This window comes from Dioscorea cayenensis, chromosome 15, assembly GCF_009730915.1.
Source record: "Dioscorea cayenensis subsp. rotundata cultivar TDr96_F1 chromosome 15, TDr96_F1_v2_PseudoChromosome.rev07_lg8_w22 25.fasta, whole genome shotgun sequence".
Taxonomy (NCBI): Eukaryota; Viridiplantae; Streptophyta; class Magnoliopsida; order Dioscoreales; family Dioscoreaceae; genus Dioscorea; species Dioscorea cayenensis.
The window spans coordinates 964,366-984,522 of NC_052485.1; the positions used below are offsets into that span (position 1 = coordinate 964,366).

Sequence of the window (20,157 nt, forward strand, 5' to 3'; positions counted from 1 at the left end):
AGTGGTACATACAACACAAAAAATAAAAAACAATAACAGAAACATAAGAATCACAGGAAAGGAAGGAGAAAGGAGGCCTCCTTGCAACCCTGCAACTCAACAACCCTGCTAATAGACCAGATCATCTATAGAACCCGCGCCTCCTCGGCCAAAGGATCCTCAGAACCCTCCTCAGAACAGGGTCCCAAAAACTTCAGACTTCGACGGACACTCCCCATGGCCTCATCAAGCTTCCCTTATCACTCTCTGCACAATTAGAGTACCAGGACAATAGCAAATGATCAATTTTGATAATGAGAATATGCACATGCACGACATTGGCATTAAAGAATATATCATTTCTAGCAAGCCACATAATCCACACAAGAGCTTTCACCAATAAATCCCCAAAAATCTTGAAAGAAGGTTGCACCGTCCATCTCCACGCGACCCAGATATCGCTCACCAAGGAAGGTGGCTCAGGCAACTTAAGCAAATTAACGAAATAGTCCCAAATTTTTCTAGAGTAAGAGCAACGAAGGAAGAGATGATCCACCGTTTTAATCGTTGAGTGACATAAGACACAAGTAGGCAATGCAGCAACAGGCACGACAAGTAGTTTTAATTTTTTTTTAAATTTAAACTAATTGCAGAGGACTGTACCAAATAAAAAAAAAACCTTCCTTCCACGTGGCGATGCAGCAATAGGCAGACATTTAAAAGCAAAACCACCGCATTCTTAGAATCAGGATGACGGTTCAATGAACAAGCAAACGTGTTTTGGCTTTATCTGAAAACATCTCATTTAACAAACTAAACAGACCTCTGGTTTCCCTAAAACCGGGTGGGACTGCACCCAAACCAGTAATTTATAGCTGCTTGTTTTGCCTTGTATCCGGTTTATCCTCCCACAGTTGTGCAGCCCCATCCAAACTTCAACCATGCAATTGTGCAGCCCCATCAGAACAGAACATTTATGCAGATAAAGCTTTCACAGCCGAGCATGAGAGCTTCACAAACTTCAACCATGCAATTGAACAGAGAAGTGGAAGTCATTATATCTAAAGTTAACATTGTTATTCAATTCCAATAAGGTCAACATTTATATGTATACAAATACATAACAAAATGGGTCCTTAAATCAGTGAATGAGTAACTGGACCCCAGCAGCTGAGATACATAACAGCTGATGATTGATCAATAGACAGGGTGGACTTCAGTCCGCGCGTTGCAATGCAACTAGAGGTTGCAGTTGGTGCCCGTGTGCTGGAATCCTGACATAAAAAAGAAGAAGCGCTTGCCTTACTACATAATATAACTATCATTCATTAAACTTTATTTAGAATATATATCAACTTGATTTACTAGAGCATTTATCCTAATTTGACTTATAAACGCTCAAAACGTACATAATTAACAAGTCTTCCGTGCCAGTGTGAGTCTCATGCGTGTAAAACAAGCCTTGTGGATGACTGAAACTGCCCTGTTTTCTGGGAGTGGGCTTGTGGGACATGACATCTCTAGACCACAAGGCGCAAGATGCTTTTCAGCTCCCGGTTTCTCTTCTAAATCAGCAGCAGTAGTAACTCATTCACTGTCACTTGTTTATATATATATATATATATATATATATATGTACCTGTATGCCCCCATTTCTCATCGCTTGGCTTGCAAAGTTGCAAACATAAATCACAGCAATACAACATTTTTAATTTTCAAGCACCTCTTTATTGAGATATGGGTTCCGTGGGGAAGGCTTCATGGATGGTGGCCATGAGTGTGGGAGCAGTTGAAGCTCTGAAAGATCAAGTAGGCCTCTGCAGATGGAACTATGCCTTGAGATCTCTGCACCAGCATGCTAAGAACAACTTGGGGTATTTGTCTCAGGCCAGGAGGATTAATTCCTCTGTGGATGTGATGACAAAGGCTGAGGTTGATGAGAAGATGAAGAAAACTGAGGAGACATTGAAGAAAGTCATGTACTTGACCTGCTGGGGACCCAATTAGCCCTTTGGCTCTACTTAGCTACTGTTTTTTTTCTTTTTAATTTTTTTGGGGGATTTCTGTTTCCCTTGAGGTTTTGTATAAATTCAATATAATGTAATGCAAAAGTGCAATTCTGGTTCACAAGGCATTTTCTTCTCTTCTCTTTTGCTTGGAACCTTTTATTTTGAAAATGAATATCACTGTCTTAATTAGATCTCCTTGCGCCCGAGTGATTGCACATACAGAAGAGTATTATTACCCTTTGGTTCATCACAATCAATTGGCAGTTTTCTAAATCAAGCCAGAGTCAGAAACAAGAGAAGAGCCTAATTCAAATTTGCTGGCCTTTCTTTTGTCATGTCATTATAAATGAGAAGATATCCATATTACATTAGAAAGGTCACTCTTTAACTTCATCGTCCGACCATATTCCGGCCTAGATCTTTTCAAACTTATTATACCTTGTGATCAGAGATTTTTTTCTCAATTTACTTTGCTCACAAATAAAGCATGGTCTATCCACGCAGATACTGCGACTGTCCTATGTCTTTAAAAACTAATCCTGAATTTTGAGTTACTTTAAGTTTTTAAACTATCTTAAAATTAAAACCTATTGCACTGTGTAGTCAGACATCGGACATCAGCAATTACTTAATAAAGCTTCTCAAAAAATTAAACACTCATTCAACTTCCTTAGCGCTAGAGACTCAAATCCGACTGACATCTTCAACCACTGTGTAGGTGTTTCTAACATCTGACTAAGCAGGGCTGAGATGTGCGTCTTTCACCTATTTCATTTATTTTTATTTTTATTTTTTTGTTGTTTTCTTTATTCCCCTCATCTCTTGTGAGTGAGGACTCTATCTTTGTACTTTTATTAATTTTTTTTTTACAATAAATCTGGGACTTATTAGCATTTAATTAAAAAAAAACAATAAAGAACAAGAGAAAACCGTCACATGGCACTAGAAATAAACATAATTATTAAAAAAACAATCCCAATACCATCAGCTTTGTGGAATCCGGATGCGGGATAAATAAACCAATAAAAGTGGTACACTGTTTGCTTTATCGGAACACCAGTTGGTTGATTAACCAAGCGAAAGCGACTCTCAGGTTTTTCTGAAAACAATGTGGGAGTTCACTTGAAAACCAGCAGTTTATAGCCCCTTGTTTTACGTCACCCTCCCACTGTTGTACTAATCCATCCAAATCCAGGTGCCCCACAACTCTATATAAACGTTCAAGTATCCCTTTGCGTTCATCATCATTCTCACCTCAACACAACACAACAATCTTTTTAGTTTTTGCTACTCAAAAACACTTGTTCAAGTTTAGTCTTGACAAAGTCTTCAGCAAAATCTAGCATGGGTTCTGCAGGCAAAGCTTCATGGATGGTGGCAATGAGTGTTGGTGCAGTGGAGGCTCTCAAGGACCAAGGTATTTGCAGATGGAACTATGCCTTCAGGTGTCTTCACCAACGGGCCAAGAACAACATGAGATCATTTTCTCAAACCAGAAGAATGTCTTCTTCTTGTTTAGAGAACATGAAAGCAGAGCAAGTTGACCAGAAGGCGAAGCAATCCGAGGAATCTCTCAGAAAAGTCATGTATTTAAGCTCTTGGGGGCCTTATTAGCAAGACAACCTGTAATATTTTGTATTAATATAAAATTCCACTCGGAGAAGAAAAATTTAGAGTTGAGACGTATATAAATGCATGCAAAAGCTTTGTTCAATACTTTGTCTCCCACTTTGCTATTTAAGTTCTTCTCACATACTTCACTTCCAAAGAATTCTTGTTTAAAAATGAAAATAATAACAGTAAGAAGAAGAAAAAGAAATTGACATTCTTATCTAATATTTTACTGGTGTTAATTGTTCAACACCAAATACTAGCAGGAGAATTATAATAAAGCCCTTTTCTAAAAGAGCAACCCCAGCAGTTTTCCCTTAGCTTGATTGAAATAAAAAGTGGATAAATCACAGTTTTATTGAATAAAAAGAGACAGTGAACACAAGAAAAAACTTTCACCAGAAATGAGGAGAAGAACTAAAAACAACAGAAAAATAAAGAACATGAAGAGAAGTAGCTAGGAAGGCGGAGACACTGTCTGGTCCCTCAGGCCTGTCCGAGCCATCAAAAGGAGCAACTACTCATCCCCATCAAAAGGAGCCAGTCGAAAATGATCAGTAAAAGCCGAAATCAGGAACTTAAAACTAGGGTATATATGCATATGTATATATACATATATATACATATATACAGAAAACTATATGTATACATATACATATATACACATACATATACATACATATATACATAAATATATATATACACATATACACATATACACATACACATACACATACACATATACATATATATACATACATATACGTATATGTATACACATAATATACATACATATATATACATAAAATCTACACATATACACATACACATATATATGTATGCACATACATATACATACATATATTTATATATACATACATGTATGTATACACATTCCCTATATATACCTATACAAATATATACATATACATATATGTATATATATGTATATATGCATATACGCAGACATATCCATACACTTACTACTAGCATGTTTTTCCAATTCCAGGATTTAGAAATCCTTCCAAACAAACATAAAAATCTTATAATACTGATAGAATCCAGGTTACATCCAACTCAAAACACAAGATTTGATTTGCACTGTATTTTTGAAAAGCAAGTATTTCAGATTCGTTGTAATTAGAAATCCACTGCATTTAAAATTACATCCAACCAAACGCTACCTTAATATATATATGTGTGTTTATCTATTTTTTATTTTTTTTAAATCTCACTCTGCAATTTTTAATTACCGTCTTAAAAGAAGTTAAAGTAGCACAGAAAAACACAAGGAAGTCATCAACGGGCAATGGAGCTACAGTCTACAGGCAGACACTTATAAAACCCAATACCACCAGCTTCTTTGAACCAGGACGCTGTTTCAATAATCAATAAACAAGCAAACGACTTTTGGCCTTTTCTGAAAACACCTCACTAAACAAACAAAACAGCCCTCTGGTTTTCCTGAAAACCTGGTAGGTCTGCACCAATTACCAAACCATCAGTCTACATTGCTCCATGTTTCACCTGGTCCTCTTTATTCTCCCACTGTCATTGGGACCCATCCAAATCAAAGTTACCACCAACACCAAAACTCCATATAAATGCTAACAACCCCCAGCATTATCATCATTCTCAGCTCAACACAACAATCACTTCTCGGTTGTTACTCAAAAGGACTTTTTGCAAGTTCAATCTCCACAAATTTTTCAGAGAGAGAAAAAAATCTATATATATCAGACATGGGTTCAGCAAGCAAAGCTTCATGGATGGTGGCAGTTAGTGTCGGTGCAGTGGAAGCCCTCAAGGACCAAGGTATTTGCAGATGGAACTATGCCTTCAGGTCTATTCACCAACGTGTCAAGAACAACATGGGATCTTTTTCTCAAACCAGAAGGATGTCTTCTTCCTCTTCTTTAGAGACAAGGAAAATAGAAGAAGTTGAGCATAGGGCGAAGCAATCAGAGGAATCTCTCAGAAAAGTCATTTACTTAAGCTCTTGGGGGCCCCTATTAGCAACCCATCCTCCACTATTATGTATTTTTAAGAATGTTTCCATTCCAAGATGTAATTATTTGGAATTCAGGCATATATAAATGCACAAGCCTTGTTCAGTACTTTTTTTGTCCAACTCTTTGATGTTTAAAATTTTCTCAGATACTTCATTTCCAAAGAGTTCTTTGTTCAATCATAAGTCATAACAATAATAATAAGCAGAAATTGGCATTCTTATCTAATATACTGCTAATATCCCTCTCTACTATTTACAAAAGTAAAAACCCCTTCCTTGTTGTTTTTTGTTTTGTTCTCTGTATCGGTAAGTGTGTCGATACTGGGAGACCTGTTATTCTGTTTCCTCGTTCTGCTTTTTAATTAAAATGATTTATTCTTTTTTTTTCAAAAAAAAAAAACCTCTTATGTTTTGTTATATTATAAATGAGAAAGTATCTGGCCTATACTTTTTCTGAAAATCCTGCTCCCTTTGCTTCACCATCCAACAAGCTAATTATCACTGTGTAAATTTTAATTGTTTATAATTTTAAACTAATTCCAGACTGTAAAAATAAAAAAAGTCTTCCTGCCACGTGGCCATGCGGCAATGGGCAGACAATTAAAAGCAAAACCACCACATTCGTGGAATCAGGATGCTGGTTCAATAAACAAGCAAAGGTGTTTTGGCTGTATCTGAAAACATCACATTTAACAAGCTAAAACACTCCTCTGGTTTCCTTAAAACCGGGTGACACTGCACCCAAACCAGCAATCTATAGCTCCTTGTTTTGCCTTATATCCGGTTTATCCTCCCACAGTTGCGCAGCCCAATCCAAATCAAAGTCCAAATCATGAAGGCCAACCCCACAACTCTATATAAATGCTCAACGACCACATTCTCATCATCATCATTCTCAGTTCAACACAACAATCCTTTCTTACTTGCCTTCTCAAAAGGACTTTTTCCAAGTTCAGTCTTCACAGAGTGTCTGAAAAATATCATACATGGCTTCTGCAAGCAAAGCTTCATGGATGGTGGCAGTCAGTGTTGGTGCAGTGGAAGCTCTCAAAGGACCAAGGTATTTGCAGATGGAACTATGCATTCAGGTCTCTTCACCAGCGCACCAAGAACAACATGGGTTCCTTTTCTCAAGCCAGAAGGACTTCTTCTTCCTCTTCTTATTTGGACACCGGAAAAACAGAGGAAGTTGATGTCAAGGCAAAACAATCAGAGCAGTCTCTCAGGAAAGTCATGTACTTTGAGCTGTTGGGGTCCTTATTAGCATCCATAGCTTTCACTTTCGGAATGACTCCAATGCGAAATATGTAAATTGTTAAGTTCAGTATATATATATATAAATTCAAGAGCTTTGTGCTTTATTTTTCCTTCTATCTTTTTAGTTATGGAAATTCTCTTCTTCCTTCCCATGTCTGTGCTTTAGTCAATCTTGAAGTAGTCCATTTCCAAAGAGTTCTTGTTTTGATAAATAAAAATAAGAAATTGGGATTTCCTATCTATATACTGCTGCTAATGGATATAATTCATTGAGCAAAAAAGAATTACAAAACCATATAAAATGCAAGAACTCACAGTTTTCCCCCAGACCATAAGTTATTGAATATTCATTCAAGATAAGCGCTCTCCAACAAGAAAAGCATGAGCGTCGCAAACTCAAAAAACCATCTAATTAAACAGAGATAGTGCAAGTGAAATCAAAAGCTAACAATCTGCAAGCACACATAATAATTTTTCCTCAACTCTTAATTAAGCTAAAGAACATTCATTCAGATAAAGCTTTCACAGCACAAACTTCAACCATGCAATTGAACAGAGAAGTGGAAGTCATGATATCCAAAGTTACATTGTTATTCAACACCAATAAGGTCAACATTTATATACAAAAAAATACATAATAAAATAGGTCCTTAAATCATAGACTGATTAACTGGGACCCCAGCAGCTGAGATACATAACAGTTCTAAGCGCCTCCTCTGCGCGTTTCCGCTTTATCTTCACCTACAGTGACCACAGACTTCAGGTTTATAGCCTGGTCTCTAACACCGGAGTGTCTGGTCACCCGGTTGGAAGCTGAGGAGGTGGCGGCGGTGATCTTGACCGACTTGGAGGTCTCGTACAACGGGCTCATCTCATCTCAATGGTCTCTGACCTGATCTCATAAGCATAAAATTAAGAAGATGAAACAATGTGATGACCCAATGCTTATAAAGAGTGAGAAAAGAGGAAACCACAGGCCAAGGCCAGCTGATTCAACCAGAAGACCATGGGCATGTGACCATGTGAGGTGATGTAACGGACGCGTGTCAGTGGATATATACAAATGGTGAGTAGTCCAAATCTTGTGATTGGCTTTACACGTTGGTGCCGTGTCCACATGGTGATAATTTCTTAGATCTACAATTTTTTTTTAAAATTCTAAAATAAATATTTGATTTATCTATATTTATTTTAAAAAAATTACACAAAATTAAAGACATGGTAATCTCATGAATTGATAAAGTACCAGAGTTTCAATTAGTACCAGAGTTTTAAATAGCCAGCCAAAAAGAATCAGCTACTATTATTAGACCAGTTTATAGCTTTTCGGACACCACCAAGGTTCAGGTAAAAAAAGACCATTAATGTAAAAGGAGAAACTCAGTGTATTGTTTGGTTGGTAATTTTTCTAGATTTTTTTAGGCTTAAGGACTCCTTTTGTTTTCTCTTGAATTTGATGTTTGTTTTTGTTATTATTTTGTTTTATTCAATCTGCGGATTGTGTGTTTGTTGATGTTGTTTTCTGTCAGATTCCACAAATAGTGATGTTTTTATATTAAAAAAAAAATAAATCACTATAAATTAACAAACAGTAACAGTTCACTAGCTACGGAACAAAAACAGCAAGCCCAATTTTTTGTATTTTTCTTTTAATGCACATGGTTACTTAAAAAAAAAAAAATTAAAGACATGTAAGTTTACTATACAAAGGGGAAAATTGAACAAGAATAAGCAGAAAGCTGTATAACTGTATAAGTTTACTATACAAAGGGGAAAATTGAACAAAAATAAGCAGAAAAGCTGTATTTTATTTAGCTGAAATGAGAAAGATCAGCTTCCAAAGGGTATTTGAAGGTGTCTGCAGCTCCAAATTTTCTTTTTTCTTCCGTTTGTTCATCGTCTGAGCTGTCACTGCTATCTGAGTCACGATGGTGAGATAAAGAGGAGTCATGTATGCTCTTGGATCTGCAGTTTGGGTTAGCCAACATGTTGACTTGACCGTGATGGGAGATCTCTACCACAACAGTGTCATCATCTTTAGGCAACGGCTGTTTCCAAGGCTCGCCGTCAATTCTCATGTACGTGTGATCAACTGCACCTTTGTGGAACTCAAACCGAATTCTCCGTGCCTGTTTGAACAAACAAACAAACACATGTAAATGGTTTGACAGTAACTTAACAGTAAAGTAAATTAACTGTTAGTTTATGGTTGTTTAACCTGGGCAAGGCGAGTTCCATGACCCTTGGGAGCAAGCAAAATAAGTCCATGCCAAGCATCTCTGAAACCCACAACCTCAAGAAGACCATCATCCACATAGGGTGGGGTCAAATCTCTCTGTATAGCATCATAGCATGTAAATTTTCAGATATGATGAGACTTTGAATGAAGTTAAAGGAAATGTTAAGTGGATGGATACTAAAAGCTTACATCTCTTTGTTTCCTTTTGCTTGGAGTTCCCCATGGATTTAGTCCTCCTGAGAAACTTGGCAAGTTGAGGCAAATAATGGATCTTGTGCTGTAAAGTGAAAATTGATCAAAAGTTCAGTTTAGCTGGACAACAATAAGCACTTAGCAGATGGAGGAGAAAGGCACAAGAGAAGTAAATCCTCAAGTTATATACTACCTCTGAGGAATCTCCAGTTCATCCCACTGTCCGTGTCTTCTCATGATCATCACCTTAGCAAGCTGGGCAAAGTTCCTGAATTTGCAGGAGAGTATCATAAATATTAGGACTATTGGTTTTCATTCTCCCAGAAAAAAAATTGTTGTTATTGATGTTTATATTCCTTAGTACAAATCAAAATAAGCAGAACATCAATCAAGGAACAAATCATACACCATCAAATTGCAGGTCATTGACAGTATATTACCATGAAGAAGAATGGGAAGGAGAAGCAGAGAACCACCCCTGTGAGCCAACAAGCTTCGCATAAGTTACCTGCATTATACAATGACAAATATGAGGCCTTGCAATATGAACGGTAATGGTTTACGTAAATGTGCCTTCAGTACAAGTAATGATTGCAGAGGAAGACAACTGAAATTATGTTGAGGAAAATGCAATAAGATTCTGTGGACAAAACTAAGTTCACCACTGTAGAGATGGCTGAAACATATTAATGTTTTATAGCTTAACATAAAGTGATAAGAAAAAATCGGATCACAGAAATAATTTTCTGTAGTAAGGCATTACCGATGACTATTATGGAAGCTCCGTCTCATATTTGAAAACATGCGAGTCAAGTTCATAAATGAGGCCCTCGCGTGCATTAATCTCCTAAGGCACCACCATACTTTATGGGTGAAATGACTTGATAAGAGCAAAGTTGGAAATTGAAATGGTGAAAGGTTAACAGCCAAACCTAACGGAATAAGAAATCTAAGTCACCAAAGGTAACCGAGCAAGGCATAGAGAGATGGCAAAATCAAAATTGCATTAAATTCGTCATTAATTTTTTTTCTTCAATCCCACTTCCCAACTAAATGATATTACCAGGTACAGTGTTTTGGTATATCATGACAAACAAAAAATTCTGAACTCTGCATTGATAGCGCATGCACCAATATCTTAGTATGTCAGACCTATGAAGTATGAAACTTTAGCAAAGACCAGTAAACTTGACAATTAATGTGGGATTTCCATTTTCAAAATCCAAAATATGAAATAGTGATGAGAAACAAGCATAGATTTTGTATTTCATTATTATAATATAATAGAGAATGCAATTTGCAGAAGCTGTTAATAAGGAATAAAGATTGAGAAGTGTGCAATTTAGATGAGTTTCAACCTGATTAACTAACTGGTTCTTGAATTTCTCAGGATGCAACTTTCTCTCTGAGTGAAATGCGTACGAAACTTGGGCATCCATTCCTGCAATAAACAAAAAACTTCCATCATTCATTATTTAATAACAAGGTTTAACAGAAGACAAAGTCTGTGGAGGACCCAAACAGAAAAAATATTGACAGTATGACCGCCATTTCAAGAAGAGTTTGTTTTCTCCCAAAAAGTATAGAACGTACCCATGCTGAAGTAGTTCCAAAATCCTCCTCGAAATGTGTGGTAACCTTCCTGAGGAGCAGAAAACATTAAAATTAGTTATATCATAAAATACCTTAATGAAAAATATGATAAAAATCAAAGAGACCACAGCAACAACTTATTTAGCTATACATTAGTAAAAGCACTACCGATCAGGGATCTTTAAATACCCAATATATTTTAATGAATATAACAAGTATGTTTTTAATAGTTATAATAAAGTTCACATGCATTATGACGTCAGAATTGCACAAAGATTCTAAAAGCTCCCCTAATACTGATACTTTTTCAAAATTTGCTTGCAAGCATCATGAGGCCATTCTGTCCATGAGGTTCACTAAAACATGGACAAGTCATTATAAAAAGAGAAGGCTTACCATATTAAGCGGATCAGAACTGGAGACACGGTGGAATGCATGCAAGGAATGCGGCAATTCAAGAGGAGCAACTGGATCGCAAGAACCTTCCTTTGGAGCACGCATCCTCATGATGATATGCCAGCTGATGAAATAGAGATGATATGCTTAATATATTTAAAGCGCATATTAAAAAGTGCTCCACCATAAATTGACATGAAAATTGCATTAAATGACAGTTAGTTCAGAATGAGATGCGACGCTACCTATCAATTTTCATTTCTCTGGCTCTCATTACTAGCTCCAGAAAAGATTTAACAGACTGACGATCTGTCATAGGGTTCTTCTTTCCCTGCAGCACACAAAGATTGTAGGTAACTACAAAGTGAAATACAAACAAACATAAATCAGAAAAGCCATAATGAGAAAATTCAGCATGAATTTTAGACTATTCAGCTAACAGAAATTTCATCACTTCCTAGCACTTCACAAGGTCACAAGCTAGCAAACAAATTTTTTTTTTTAATAAGAAAAACATGTTTTACTGATATAACATGACTGCAATCATCATTGCAAAACAAATTCACAACCATAAAATGAAAATTAATAGGTTAATATACCCAGCCAAATGAAAAGGGAAGATTGTTTCCGGTTCCCAGAGGAACGGTAGCAACAGGGGGTGGATGTTCAAGTTTGAGATCACAAATTACTCCTAGCAGCCAACTTGCTGTACCATCACCACCTGCAACCTGTACAACCGTAACTGTCAAATGATAAAGAATTAAGCGGAAAAAACAAAAAAGCAATAGTTGATAAAAGTTCAGAAATTGCACTCACAATCAGCCTTAATCTCTTCTGAATTTGATCAGCAAGTTCATCACCTCTGAGCTTGAGTACCTCTAAATTGGCATAGAGCTTGTGTAGCACCTTGTCAGGAGCCATTTCTCCCAAATCAAAGACCTAAAATTGACGCAGCCTCACATTAAAGTGCAACTTTTGCACGTAAGTTGGTCAATTCAATTTACCATAAAAGACGCATCTCAAATGCAGCTCCTGCCTCCAGTAAGTCAGAAAGTACCTGAACTTTGTTGAGAAGCTCCCGGTAGGTAATCAACAACTCGCCACCAAGTTGGCCACCACTCTTTGAGTTGATAAAAACTACAACTGGACATTGAGGTGTATAAGAGAGCTTTTCCACCTCCAATTCTGGTTCAAATATATATTCCGGGATATAGAACTCTCTCAATGACTCTTCTTTCTTTATTTTCAGAATCTTCAACACTCGATCTGTCTTGGAAGTATGATCTACCATTTTCGTATCCAATCTGTATCATCGAGCAACAAACTATTGAGATGCAACAACACATAATATTTAAGTTTTTTACCAATTAGATGCTGCCATTAAATTATCCCTTCCAATGTAGAGAGTGGTTCCCCTTTTTTTTATTCGGAATAAAAAATATAAAAAGTAGTATCGGATAAATAATAAATATAAAAATAAAAGTTTCTTCTTAGCCAGTCAAAAGAATTTAAGAAAATAAAGCCTGAAAGAAGACATAAAAGATGTCCTTTGAAGTTTTTTTGTTTTTTTGAAAAAGATGTCCTATGAAGGTTGGGCAAGAATTTTCTTTATTAATAGAGCAAAACACATGCACTCCGCACACACACACACATGTATTTATGCACACTAAGCAAACAAAATTTACCACATAAATAAATGCAAATCAAACATAACACTAACATAACACGTTACACAAGGTAACTTATCAGAAATACAATATACAAAATAAAAATTCAAACTTGGCAATTGTCGGAAGACCAGTAAACATTTACAAGCCATTATAGTAGGAGAATTTCAGAAGGTGTGTTTTTGAACCTTCCAACCGTGAGAAACAGCAGCACATCTCAAAGAAAACATTTTCTTTTTGCAATCGTATTAACCGTATGGTCTCACTATAAGAACTACACTAAACATCTGCTTCTAATAGGATATGCCTAGACAGTAAACCTTAAGATAACACATAAGACTTAGTGGCAAATCCTTCAGGTGTAGCAAATGGTAAAATGCTGAGAAGAACTAGATGAGAACAAAAAATATATTGAAAATGGATACATGATGATATATTTAGCTCCCGAAACTCATAAACAAGAACAAAAACAGCATGCTAGACATCAAAAATCGTGTTTTAAAAAAAGTCTCTCCAGCTAATTGATTGATTAAAGAAAGAAGAGAGAATCCGAAAATCTTCTTATGATTTTGGAATTGACAACCAATCAATCAACCTGAACTCCTCATCAACGAAATCTCAAAAGAGAAACAAGACTATATGAACTCTCAAACACTCACATTTCCAATCCGGGATCAAATCCTCCATTAAACCTACCAAAACGACATGAATTTAAAACCCAACCACGCAAACGAATCCATGAGAGCCATAAAGACGCACTTGTCATCAAATCAAAGAAATTCAAAACACACACAAGATTAAAAAAAGAAAAAAAGAAAAAGAAAAAAGGAAATAGAAGAACGCTTGGTGATTCAGTTGAGAAATGAAAATGGGATTTGAGCTAAAAAGAGCAAAAGGGATCAATCTCACCTGACAGGAAAGGTTCTCTTTTCTCTAAATCGGAAGAGAACTTCAGGGAATGGCCTTCACGCGATTCTTTGTGTGTATTTGAATCCAGAGAGGAAGGAGGAGATTCCGGGAAATAGTAGTTGTTTTGTTAGGAGGGAAAGGGATTCCACTTTTACAACGAAATTTTGACGACAATGGCCGGTAACGCGCGTGACGAGGGGCAATAAAGGAACTTCAAAGTTGCTTCAGCAGCGTCTACCCAGAGTGGGGCCTAGACTACACAAGGAGTTATCACGTGGCAAACATCTAGGCGGATAGCATGTTGATATGCTGATCAGTGCCATGTTTGGGATTCGGATTCTAGAAGTAGGGTATGGCTGAGATCATTCCCGGGAAATTTATGATTCCGTGATTAGAAAAATCCGAGGCTGCGATTGAAAGTGTTCTACGACCCGGATCCGAAATACATGTGGGAGAAAAACTGGGTTAGGGTGGGTGAGCTCACCGGCGAAGGGGTTGAACTTGCGCGCCTTTTTCCTGTCTGTCTGCTAATCATCCGATCAAGCTGTTAGTTTATTGACACATTAACTAGTTAAGCGAGCCTATAATGTCGATAAAATGTTGGTGCTGCGCGCGTGTTGACTGCCTATTGGCTAAATCTTTACGATGCTGTTTTATGTTGGATAGCTGATTGCCACCAAACATGACGGCGTTGACGGTGTTGAAAGGCGTCCTTAACGAATCAGAACATTGGAGGTGACTAGGTGATGTGTCAAATTCGCATAATGGATTCAATCATGTCCGACAGGTAATAGGTGTTCCGTCAAATCAAAATAAATTATTAAATCAAGGTGTTTTACCACACAATTTCCATGTTTTTCATGATTAATTTCAGTAATTGCTTGTGCTAGTGCTTGTGCATCTGATCAACAATAGTTTGTGGTTGCATGCCCGTATGCCTGCTCATCTTGTCCGAAAGATCACGCCACAAGAGATGGCTTTGGCTTTTTCTTTGGGATAAGAGGATGGATATTCACGGCCAAATCTTTGGCACGTTGCCTTTTTCTTATTATTAAAAATAAATAAATAAATAAATCATATGTATTAAAAATAAAATAAAGTACAATGTTAATTAAAATCAGACATGTGGATTAACAACAATGTGAATAGGACACAGGTACTGCAGAGCCTATTAGGAGTGGACAACGGTTAATGAGAATATGACAACAGAATAACAAAGAAAAGAAGTTAAAAAAAAAAAATGCATAAAGAAAAGAAGATATAACTCCTTGAAGTGATTCTAAGGAGGGTGAAGGGGTAACTGAATATCATCTCCATAGGATCACCTATGCCATGATAAGGGGTCTAAAAACTTCAGGTTAAACTTAGGGAGTACTTGGTATATGGAAGTTGGATGAAAGTTGGAAATTCAGATATCTCTCTTTTAACAAAAAAATCAAAATTTTTTTACAAATTAATATCTATAATTTATTTTTAAAAATATTTTAAAATTTTATTATTATTAAACCGTTGATAATTTTATGAATTAGTTTATGTAATATAATTTTTTCTTTTTTCAAAAACCTATTGCATTGTTTAGCCTTTACTTTTTTTATAAATTAATTTACATGGTATAAAATATTATATTTTTAGTAGAGTTTTTATAAAAATTTGTTGTTTGATCCAACTCAACTGGAACATATAAAAAATATTTATATAAAAATCCATAGTTTAACTTATTTATGTTTTTATCCCAGCTTCTTTAAGGAGAGAAATACTTTATATAGGATCATTTTATATAAGAAGATTCATGCTTCATTTGGTATTTTAAAATAAAAAATAAAAAATAAAAATTTTTAAATTTTTTTTTTAAAAAATCATCATCATCACCAGGCTCACCAGCGGCTCAGGAGCCATGGCCGCCATGTTTTTGCTTCACTTGCACTCCCGCGTCTCCGTCTCTAGATTTGGCATTGCCCAATCGCCGACGCGCTCTCTTCTCACCAGGTCTCGAATTCCCTTCATCTCCTTTTTCAGATCGAACAATTTCCGTATATTAACTAATTTCTCCCTCTCTTTTTCAGGGCGAGCCTCCCATTCCCACCGGAGAAGGCGCAGTTCCACGGAGAGCTTGAAGCCGCCGTCGATGTCGTGGAGCGCGCCTGCCGGCTCTGTGTTGATGTAACTCGGATTCCCAATCCTAGATTCGAGTTATGGTATAGAATTAGAGCTGTAGACCCAAAAAGGTGTGATCTTTCTCTGGTTTTGTGATTAATTAGGTCAAGAAATCCCTCCTATCGAGCAAAGGTCGGATCTTTGAGAAGAACGACCAGACTCCAGTCACCATTGCGGATTTTGGAGTGCAGGCTCTGATCAGCTTGGGTAATCATTGTTTTTCTCCATCTAATTTAGTTTCGATTTGGTCGTCTCTTCCTAACGATGACGCATTGCTTGGTTTATTAATGATGACAGAGTTGGGCAGGTTGTTTCCTTCTATCCCTTTGGTGGCTGAAGAGGACTCCGCCTTCTTGAGGTCGAGCACTGCGGATTCAGAAAAGGATGGAGATACTTCCCTTGCGGACTTGGTGCTGAGTGCTGTGCTTGAGAAGGCAAGCGATGGGTACAAATCTTTAACAATGGATAATGTCCTGAAAGCCATTGATAGGGGAGGAAAGGATGCGTTCTCTTTTGATTCCAAGCCTGCTACGTATTGGGTAAAGCGTTGAGTAGTTTTCAGTAAGTAAGTTGTTATATGCTGTTGGCATCTTGAAAAGGTGCTTGAATGCAGGTTCTTGATCCCATTGATGGAACTCGAGGTTTTCTAAAAGGAATTGAAGCATTATATGTGGTATGCTTCATGGTTTAAGAACTTTGTATTTGCTTCATCATCAATTTTGCTCGGTTTCAATTGGTGGAAGCATGTGTCTCTTACATTATTAATTTTCTGGACAAGTGTCATTAGCTAATTCCTTCCTGGATATATATGTTGTCCTTAGATTGATGTTGTAGATTCATGCGGTTGAAATGCAATGATACACTTACTCACATGCTTATGTAGAATCAGCTTTTGCATTACAAAGAAAGTGTTTGTAAATCCTGATGGCCACCTGAGAATGTAAATTTTTTGCCCACACTACATTATAAAACAAGAAGCTTGGTTATCACAGGCATCTATTCATTCTTGAAGTCATTATGTACTAGTTACATATAGGAGACTGAGTGCTTAGCAATGTATCTAGATCGACCTTGGTCATCAAGTATGCTTAACTAAGTGCTGAAAATATTGCCAAACTTGCCTCCATATAAGACAAATCATAGCTCCTAATCAAAGATAAACATGTTCAATTTGGATATAGGAGAACAATGCTTCGTGTACTCTTTTTTTTTAAAAAATTGTTGGAAAATAGTAAAACAGCATATCTCAGGAGCCATATCTTTGTTTTCAAGTCCATTGCAAGTTCTATTTGTGGTTGGCTGTAAATCCCAAAGAAGTAGAATGGAACTTATTCAATTTAGCGAATTAAATTGACATTTGTCCTTGATTTCAGGTGGGTTTGGCCCTTGTGGTAGAAGGAAAGATCATACTAGGTGTAATGGGCTGCCCAAATTGGAAAGAGGATTCTTTGTCTCCTAAATCTTCTGATAATGAAACTGGTATATCTGGATCTGGGGTGGTTATGGTTGCACATGTAGGTTGTGGAACATGGACTAGAAGGTTATTTCAAGATGTAATGAGCAACCTAATGATATGTCAGGATGGATGGAAGAGATGCTTCGTTGATGGATGCAAGTTGGTGCATGAGGCACGATTTTGTATCCCTGAGAGTCAAACCTGGGATTCACTGCCATTTTCTGTTTCGTTCAGCTCAACTACTGATGCTCAAAGTGTCACAGACGAAGGAAAGGTTTTGGTTTTGCCGACTTGTTGTGGCAGGTTTGTCACAAATTCATTTTGTAGCAATTAATTATACTTTTTTTTTGTTTATTTGATCTTGAAATGATGTTGTGCTGCGGATGTGTTAGATAATTTTTTCTTCCTTATCAACATTTGGGTTTTCCAGTTCTCTTCATTTTTAATGGCAATCCACTATTTTGTTGTATTATGCATCATGTTATAAATTTTCATCTTATTTTATGCCGGAAAGCTTTTTTTAATTTTTTGATATGATTGTTCTTTGATTCAGTTTCCCAAATGCTTATTTTATGCACTTCAGCATTTTTCTCCATAAAAAAGACATCAAATTATGTTTGGCAATAATCTAATATCCCTGGGTTCTTTTTCCAATTTTCCTCCTTTACGCAGTCTTTGCAAGTACCTCATGGTTGCTACTGGTAGAGCTTCTGTTTTTATTGTTCGTGCGAAGATTAAAACAGTGATAAAGGTATTTTCACTTCATTTGTCATCAAATTGGAGACATGTTCATTGATGTACTAATAGCTTTATCTCTATATAGGTTTGGGATCATGCTGTTGGTGTGATCTGTGTTCATGAAGCAGGGGGGCAGGTTTGTCCTCTTCAGTTTTCTCTGCTGTTTCTAGAGAATACCTTGCCTGTTATTGATCAAATTCCTCGCTAGAAAATCCAAGTCCATTAGATCAAACCATATCAATTTGTCCATAACAAAGTGCCTTGCTAAAACTCCCAAAACCTCATTGATCATTCAATCCTTATCCTCAATGCTGCTGAAAATTATTTTGAATTATTTCAATGAATTTTCATGCTTAACGTCTGTCATGCATATGTGCACACACCACAAGCATACCTAAAAACTTGGGTGTGTGTGTGTGTGTGTGTGTGTTTTCACTCATTTACACTGATACTGTTTTTACTGTCAAAAGGAAAAAAATGGAAATAGGAGATGCTTTGTTCACTTAAAATATTAGTTGAGGAATATGATGGTATGATAGTGCTTGAGCGTCCTCCTGTGCTTCATAACTAGTTTCGATGATTCTCTCCCATAAATTTCAGTTCATGATTTCGTCATTTAGCAAGCATATGGATGATAAATGCTAGCCATATTCCATCAGGTTACTGACTGGAGTGGGAGCCCTCTGAATCTTTCTGTGGACAAAGCAGAGCGGAGAATCCTGTACCCATCAGGTGGTGTTCTTGTGTCCAATGGCAGACTAAACGAGCAATTATTGAAAATAATCTCTTCCAATTCATCAGTATTATGAAGTGTAATCTTGTTGTATATATCTGAATTCACAGTTTCAATTATTCATTGATTCGACACAAGCACACAATGTTTACCAACAGCATTTGAGTAACAAATGCAGATTCATTTTGTAAAACAAAATTCAAAACAGCAAGTGGAAATATTATACAAGTTAATTTTCCTTGTGTACTTGCTGTCAATTACATAAATCTCTTAATGCTTGAGTTTCCAACATTGGAAAATCCTATGGCCGAGCAATTAGAAAAGTGAAGGAAAAAAATATTGACAGCTAAGCTACTAGTCTGCACAGCAGAGCAGATCTCTAGAAACAGTACCTCACCGGGGAGTAGCCACACACCAGCAAGACTTCTCCACTTGTCCAGAATTTCGCGGCAATAAGTGTTCCAACTATAACCTGCAGTAGAAGAATACAAACTATGTCTACATGGGAACAATTAATGCAGAGGGTTCCAAGAAAGAGCTGCTTATATCACATACTTGGCAGATGAGCATCTGAACTCCACCTACATGAGTGACGCATTTGCTCCAAAGCCAATGGTCTTAAAAATCACCGGTGCATAAAACATGATGTTTTATGCACTGTGAACTGCTTCAATAATGGAATGAAGATGAGTCAGATGACAACAATGATCGAGTTGGGCCGTATACCTACGTGAAAAAGGAGAGAATAAGAAAGAAAAGGAGAGACATGAAAAAGCTTCACCTGATTGGCAAAGCCAACGCCAATCCCAAGTAAGATCCTGCCCACTATGAGCATGGCAACATGCACTTGCCCAATTCATTGATGTCAGCACCCACCGGATAGACCATTGCACACCCCTGAGCATGATCCACACCCTCCCAAACTCCCTAGTGACAATGCCGATGAAGAAGAAGGTGATCAATGCCGCCAGATAAAGGGAAAACATAAAAATGGCAAGCAACTTGCAGTATTCATTCATACAACAAACAAAATTTAGCAGCTGTGTTGGTGATTTCTCCTCTTTCTATTGATGAAGATTCAGAGCTCCAGATGCTAAGATAGAGGAGGAAAGAGAACGAGATAATGTGAGAAAGGCAGAGGAGTGGTTTCGATATATATACATAGATAAAGGAGTACTTTTGCATGACTCCTCTGTTAGTTGTTTCATTAAAA

At 36.9% G+C, this 20,157-nt stretch overlaps 5 protein-coding genes and 1 pseudogene across 6 annotated transcripts; 5 read left to right on the forward strand and 1 right to left on the reverse strand.

The window, feature by feature from the left end:
* Positions 1–1,624: 1,624 nt before the first annotated feature.
* LOC120277944 lies at positions 1,625–2,127 on the forward strand. Its single transcript, XM_039284822.1, has one exon. The coding sequence runs from the start codon at positions 1,717–1,719 to the stop codon at positions 1,984–1,986; it is 270 nt and encodes an 89-aa protein (XP_039140756.1). The 5' UTR covers positions 1,625–1,716; the 3' UTR covers positions 1,987–2,127.
* Positions 2,128–3,234: 1,107 nt separating this feature from the next.
* LOC120277957 lies at positions 3,235–3,702 on the forward strand. Its single transcript, XM_039284837.1, has one exon. The coding sequence runs from the start codon at positions 3,333–3,335 to the stop codon at positions 3,600–3,602; it is 270 nt and encodes an 89-aa protein (XP_039140771.1). The 5' UTR covers positions 3,235–3,332; the 3' UTR covers positions 3,603–3,702.
* A 1,620-nt stretch (positions 3,703–5,322) lies between these two features.
* Positions 5,323–5,716, forward strand: LOC120277960. Its single transcript, XM_039284840.1, has one exon. It carries the CDS (start codon positions 5,342–5,344, stop codon positions 5,693–5,695), a length of 354 nt encoding a protein of 117 aa, XP_039140774.1. The 5' UTR covers positions 5,323–5,341; the 3' UTR covers positions 5,696–5,716.
* A 662-nt stretch (positions 5,717–6,378) lies between these two features.
* On the forward strand, positions 6,379–6,983 carry LOC120277876 (annotated as a pseudogene).
* Positions 6,984–8,535: 1,552 nt separating this feature from the next.
* On the reverse strand, positions 8,536–14,011 carry LOC120277064 (diacylglycerol kinase 5-like). 2 transcript variants are annotated; one of them, XM_039283812.1, is made up of 13 exons: positions 13,864–14,011; positions 12,345–12,591; positions 12,104–12,226; positions 11,887–12,015; positions 11,533–11,618; positions 11,288–11,411; positions 10,892–10,940; positions 10,657–10,739; positions 9,739–9,806; positions 9,492–9,566; positions 9,296–9,383; positions 9,086–9,202; positions 8,536–8,996 (listed from the first exon to the last, which is right to left on the reverse strand). In XM_039283812.1, exons 2-13 carry the CDS (start codon positions 12,576–12,578, stop codon positions 8,679–8,681), a joined length of 1,494 nt encoding a protein of 497 aa, XP_039139746.1. In that variant the 5' UTR covers positions 12,579–12,591; positions 13,864–14,011; the 3' UTR covers positions 8,536–8,678. The 2 variants fall into 2 exon arrangements, with proteins under 2 accessions (XP_039139746.1, XP_039139745.1); XM_039283811.1 differs by lacking the exon at positions 13,864–14,011 and adding an exon at positions 13,614–13,820.
* A 1,672-nt stretch (positions 14,012–15,683) lies between these two features.
* Positions 15,684–19,188, forward strand: LOC120277065 (putative PAP-specific phosphatase, mitochondrial). The gene is made up of 9 exons (XM_039283814.1): positions 15,684–15,849; positions 15,927–16,023; positions 16,122–16,224; positions 16,315–16,556; positions 16,631–16,690; positions 17,391–17,776; positions 18,146–18,224; positions 18,297–18,347; positions 18,871–19,188. The coding sequence occupies exons 1-9, from the start codon at positions 15,758–15,760 to the stop codon at positions 19,018–19,020; spliced, it is 1,260 nt and encodes a 419-aa protein (XP_039139748.1). The 5' UTR covers positions 15,684–15,757; the 3' UTR covers positions 19,021–19,188.
* The last annotated feature ends 969 nt before the right edge of the window (positions 19,189–20,157 follow it).